We start from the raw sequence: 5756 nt of genomic DNA on the forward strand, positions 1-5756 counted from the left end.
AAAAAACTCATAAAATCTCATTTGTTTGGTTCTTACAAAAAAGAATGCCTTTTTGAAAGATTAGGTTTCATCATGTAAAATTAGCAGCATTTCCRAAAAGGAACCACAAAAAAAMMMMAAAAAAACAGTCAAGCAAGTTGTAGTGTGATGGTCTGTGGCAGCTTTGTTGTTTTAGGACACMGAGGGCTGCCATTTACAGAACCATGAATTTTGCTCCGTAGCAGAAAATCAGAAGGAGAAAGTCTGACAGACATTTTTTGATATTCACGCCAAGCACATCCCAACTATGAAATGAAGCGCACCAACAAGTCCTTGTCTTAAAGGAAATGTCTATAGACATAGATCAAGTTGAGACCCCATGGCATGAACTTAAACAGACAAAACAGTCACTCCTTAAAARACTTAYGTCAGACGGCGATTCTTTTGTTACAGCAGGTAAACATTCTGGGAGACTGTTTAAGTTAAGACTCCACGGGTACGCAAAAATCATATTCACCGTCTAATTGTTTCCATTACACCTTACAAATGTCAGGGACTTCCCTGAGAGCGTGATCAATGAGGAACCACAGCTGCACATAAAGCTGTGGTAACATTACTTTCATGTTTAGAGGTCTTGCCTAGTTCTACAGAGGAACCTATCATCTTTCATTAAGGCTGCCTCCCACATCCAATCTGGCATCTGCTGCTCATTACCAGCCTGCCCTGGTCTATCTAACTCAAATATGTGCTGAAGAAACTATTTTTGCGCTGAAAAGAATAATGCACAAATTATATTCTTACATCAGAGTTAAAATTCAGAAGAATAAAAGCTGGGGTGAAGGCCTGCACGTGCAAGAAAGCAGGAGGATTTYATCTTGGACTCTTTCATGAACATAGTCAAATCCTTTTGATCTATTTTTCTAACGTTACATCACTTCATATGTTCTACKAAGAGCTTTAAAGTATTCGACAAACAGCTCAAATGGCCCACACAACTGCACAAGCTGTTTCACATTAGGTTGTTCGCGGATCTGCTCCTGCCTGATGTGCAGMATCACACACACGCCTCACCTGAGGGCAGTCTTTGATGTAGTGTCCTTTGTTGAAGCATAGGTGGCACAAGTAGTTGGGCGGCGGCCTTTTGCTGGGTTTGTGCGTCTCGGGGGACAGGGAGAGATCTGAGAAGTGGTCCGCCAGAGAGTTCAGACCGTCAACGATGTTGCTGAAGGATCCRTATGGAGAGGAGCCTTTGTAGAAACTTTTAGTCAAAGCCTTTAAGGAAAAAGAAGACGGGGAGGGGGGGAAAATAGCAACACTGGTTATGGTCTCTAATTTTTAAACTGGAATTTGTGACTTCAGGGGATCTTTCTGTTGAGTTTTCCAAATTAAAATTTGGACATTTTAGGTTCTGAATAAAATTGGAACACAAAATGAAATTACATTGCACTAGCGACTGTTTCACCACTTCTGGATGAGGTTTATGATTTTTTTTTTAATGTTTATATTCATGCCACTTGAAACTTAGAAATACTTCTGAACACACTGGGAATGCATAATTAACCTMTAAACTGTCACCCCCAGACRCCGGTGTCATCATGGTAGTTAAGAGATTTAAACAACATGGAGTGGTGCCCACCACATCATGACACTGCCACCACCGAGCGTTGCAGTGGGGATGGTTTCATAACAGAAATGTACTGCTGTTTCATGATGATGGTCCTTGTAAAATTTGGTATTCACTGGAGAAGGTTGAGAAGCACCGCCTTAGAGCGCTATTTATCTCAGCTCTGCACAGAAGAACTGCCTGTATCCCCAATCACAAAAACCCATTGTTGTGACTCTGCGGCAGAAGAGCATTTTGCATGCATTGTCCCATCCGTCACCCAGATTGATTACCCTGTTTTTCCCTGCAACGCTGAAACCCAGCAGTTTTTGAATTTCTGCAGATGTGTACTCTCTGCTGTGTTCACTGTGTGACCCAATAGTGTCCATTTCCTCGTAAGAACAAAATGCCTTTGTCACGCATTACTCCAACTGGTCCTAGTGGCAGGACATAATCAGCATCTTTGTGCCTGTGGAGGAGACGGGTGCTATGGCACCATGGGGAAAAACATGAAGACAAGCCTGCAGATACTGTCTGTTTAATCTGAAGGCATTATGGACCTTGAAATGTGCAGTCATTCTCTTGTCCTGGATTTTATTACTTTACTCGGTTTATGTTAGCTGTCAAMTTTACAGTGGTGTATTTGCCCTGTTACAGATKTATTCTTTTTGATTTTTAGTCACACTTAAATGTTGACCAACTGTTCTTTGCWGGGGGGTTTTCTTTAAAAAWTCAGTATAATCCAAGTCCTGTAGAGCTACAGTTCTCTATTTGTGGATGATGGAGTTCTGGGACCTTTAAARAGGCATTTCTGTCCCTTTCCAGACTGATAAGGTCATGATCCAAAAACCTTGCACACATTGACACCAGAAGTCTGTAGACATTTGGGGCACAAAACGCATATTCAATATTTCCCAGTATACATTGCGACCCAAGAAAGGCTTGCAGCAGGTGAGATTTACTATACTGGAAACAGATTGTCTTTTTCTTTTTGTATGGCTAAAAAAAAAAAAAAAAAAAAAAAAAAGTTTTATGCACATCGTAAAACATCCATTCAAAGTGTGAATCATTGTGATCGCTTCATGATGTACCTCAGTGTTCAGATGGAAGAAGTTGCTGAGATAGTTGGAGCTCAGATCAGCCGCGATGCGCTCCGTCCCGTCCCGAGTGGAGGAGTCCGACTCGACCTTAACGCCGTCGAAAGCGCTGCCCGGGGCGTCCTGCAAGGACATGTACACCCAGCTGAGCAGCTGAGCGGGTTGGTACAAGCCGGTCTCTACTGCAGACATCATGTCGTCCCTGGAGGAGGACAGCTGCGTGACTGCGTCTCTTACTGAAACAGAACCGCCGGGATTCGCTCAGTCATCCCTGTGGTCCGGATTACTGCATGTGAAATCCCTCTGGGTTCACTTGTATGGAGCCATGAGAGGATCCCCAGAAAACGGGATGCACCGTATTAGGCTGGAGGAGCCACAGCTTGAACGCCAGGTTTCAAGGGTGGCGTCACAGCAGCTATAGGATATCCCTCGTGTGTGTTCACAGTTTCCTTGCCACACCTCTATAGACGCCAGTGACAATCGGAAACTAGTGATTTTACAGTTAAATTACGTGTCAAAGCATATTTTAATTTTAAATGCGGAGCAAATGTTATATGTAACTGATATAAAGTTAAATTAATAATGTCTCACCATGTGTTTGCTGAGGATACTTTTTTTACTGACACAGCTGGTGAATAATTAAAAAGTAAATCAGAATACAACACAGGACTGTGTGCAAATAGCCTATCATTAGCACACTGCTGCCATCTAGTGTTCAGACGTTATACTGTATCAACATTTACGCCACAGGCCACAGAAAGTGAAATAAGTCATTAATTCACATTCTGTGAACGTGTTACCTCACATTCTGTGAAGCAATATTAATGATATTAATAATGTGTGTCTCTTCACACACTTACAAACACACTGTGCAGCCTCTAACAGGTTATCTTCCAGGGTTGTCCTGTATTTAGCTTTATTCATCTTCCCACCATGTCTGACAGCTTTCCTGCTTTACCATAAGCATCCCCACAGTATTATCAAGCCACTGCCATGTTTCACCATGAAGACGGTGTATTCAAAGTGGCAGTGTTAGTTTTCTACTACATGTAGCATTTGGCATTTAGGCTAAAAACTTTGATTTAGGTCTTACATTATCAGAGTCTCTTCTTTCCCAAATTTKATGTGTTCCCTCAATGTTTGATAAACTATAAATATTCCTGGTTGTTTYTCCATGATCTCACCAGCAGTCATTCATTGTAAGCTTGACTCTGCTCACATTGCAAATATCTCTGCACATGGGTCCACCACACAACATTAAATATTTTAAATCTGTAGTTTTCCATTCATTCAACACTACTTTGTGTTGGCCGATCACATAACACCCCAAATTTTAATTTAACGTGAGTGTTATTCTGCTTTTAGTATAACTTTTGACTCTTTTTCAGTTTATTTTATTGCTGTATTTCTTTCATTTTTCTTATTGATACTATTAGGTTATGTTAATAGTATGTTAATTCAAGATTTGTATTCTTCATGTCATAAATTCTTTTGAATTTATTTAATTTCTATTCCTACATCAAGTACGTCTTTGGTCCCTCTTCAGCACCTCTGGWCAGGTTAAGTATTAAATCAATGGGAGCAGTCCCAGCCTTTGAATTTAAACAAAGAAGTCAAACAAAATGAGTTCTTGAGTTCTTTCTTAATGTTGAACAGCTGCTCGTCCTCATCAGAGACACACAGAAGGAACTAAAAAAAAACAACAACCAAAAAAGCAAAAAAAAAAAAAACCTTTTGTGTTAGAAAAATGACAACTTGCCTCTTTTGGAATGTAGAAACTTAGAAATCTGTTAACCAACTACTTAGATTTCATTTACCTTCCTAGTCTTTCAGGAAACTGTCTGCTACTGTTAACTTGATTTTTTTTTTTTTTTTCATTATTCTTCTCTTTAGCGATGAGCTATGTGGTGAAATCTCCCCACAAAGAGGTTTCCACAGTCTGAGTTTAACACGAATGTCAGAGCAAGTGTGAAAACAAAAGCGGACAGCTGAGTGTGATGTGGCAAGCCAAAGCACTTCCTCTGCACGCACTGAACATTTTGCTCCAAATAGTAAAAATTCTGTACTGTAATAAACAATATTTGTATTTCTAATCAGACACTTAATGGGTAAAATAAAGTAAATGTGATTGGTGTAGTGGAGAGTCAAATTAAGTARTTACCTATGTCACATTGAAGAAGAAAAGTAGCAGCCAGATGCTGCTAACCAATGCATCTCATTAACAGAATGTTTACTCCAAATTCTGACCTACAGTGTGAAAGTTGCAGCTAAAATCAAGAGTTACTGCACCTGACAGCCTTTATCCAATCTGTTATTGTTCAGTTTTAGTGAACYTGTGTGCATTGTAACCTCTGTTTCTAGTTCTGACCTGACAAGAATGGTACCCAGCGCTGTCCTCTGCAGTCCATCTACTTCATGGTTTGACATGTCATTTATTCAGATATGCTATTCTGCATACCTTGAATGCAACAAGTGTTTTTTTTTTCTTTTTTAACTGAGCAACTGTCGTGTTTCTGTCATCCTGAATCAGTAAGCCCATTCTATACTGACCTCTGACAGCAACAATGCATTTTTGCATTCCAGGAGATCAGCAGTTTCTGAAATATTACCAGGCTGTCTGGCACCAACAACAATACTCAATGTTAAAATACATTTTTGTTTCTCCTCCTATTCTGATGATTGGTTTGAAGTTCAGGTGTCCTTTTCACCTCCTCCAGATCCTGGCTGGCTGATCCTATTTTGTGTTTGCAAGAAATTTAACAGCTGCAGGTAAAGTGGCTAGGGAATCTAATTCAATTCAAATTTTGCTTAATATAGATTTWAAAAAAAATTTAATTCCGAGATATACAAATCTATTATTAAGTTCAAACCACTCCAGGCTCCACAATCCTCCAGACAGGCTGCATTTCATCATTTTATTACATTTTAGGGGGGGGGAGAAATTACCCGTGACATAGCAATGGAAACCTATCCCGGGACTTTATTTTAGCGTCACTGCAATCATATTAGGTGGGAATGGAAAACATGACAGTTGATGTCTTGTTTATTGCGGAGAATATGGTTGCAGCCACAGCTCT

At 40.0% G+C, this 5756-nt stretch overlaps 2 protein-coding genes across 2 annotated transcripts in view; one reads left to right on the forward strand and one right to left on the reverse strand.

Moving 5' to 3' along the window:
- Positions 1–992: 992 nt before the first annotated feature.
- LOC103481470 (zinc finger CCHC domain-containing protein 24) lies at positions 993–3221 on the reverse strand. Its single transcript, XM_008436930.2, has 2 exons — positions 2674–3221; positions 993–1251 (listed from the first exon to the last, which is right to left on the reverse strand). Exons 1-2 carry the CDS (start codon positions 2872–2874, stop codon positions 994–996), a joined length of 459 nt encoding a protein of 152 aa, XP_008435152.1. The 5' UTR covers positions 2875–3221; the 3' UTR covers position 993.
- LOC103481815 (annexin A11-like) overlaps positions 2873–5756 on the forward strand; it is an 8683-nt gene continuing 5799 nt past the window's right edge. The window contains exon 1 of the mRNA XM_008437576.1: positions 2873–3070. Within this exon, the coding sequence (XP_008435798.1) occupies positions 2873–3070 (198 nt within the window). The remainder of the gene's footprint in view (positions 3071–5756) is intronic.

The sequence above is a fragment of the Poecilia reticulata genome, linkage group LG19, assembly GCF_000633615.1.
Source record: "Poecilia reticulata strain Guanapo linkage group LG19, Guppy_female_1.0+MT, whole genome shotgun sequence".
NCBI classification, from domain to species: domain Eukaryota; kingdom Metazoa; phylum Chordata; class Actinopteri; order Cyprinodontiformes; family Poeciliidae; genus Poecilia; species Poecilia reticulata.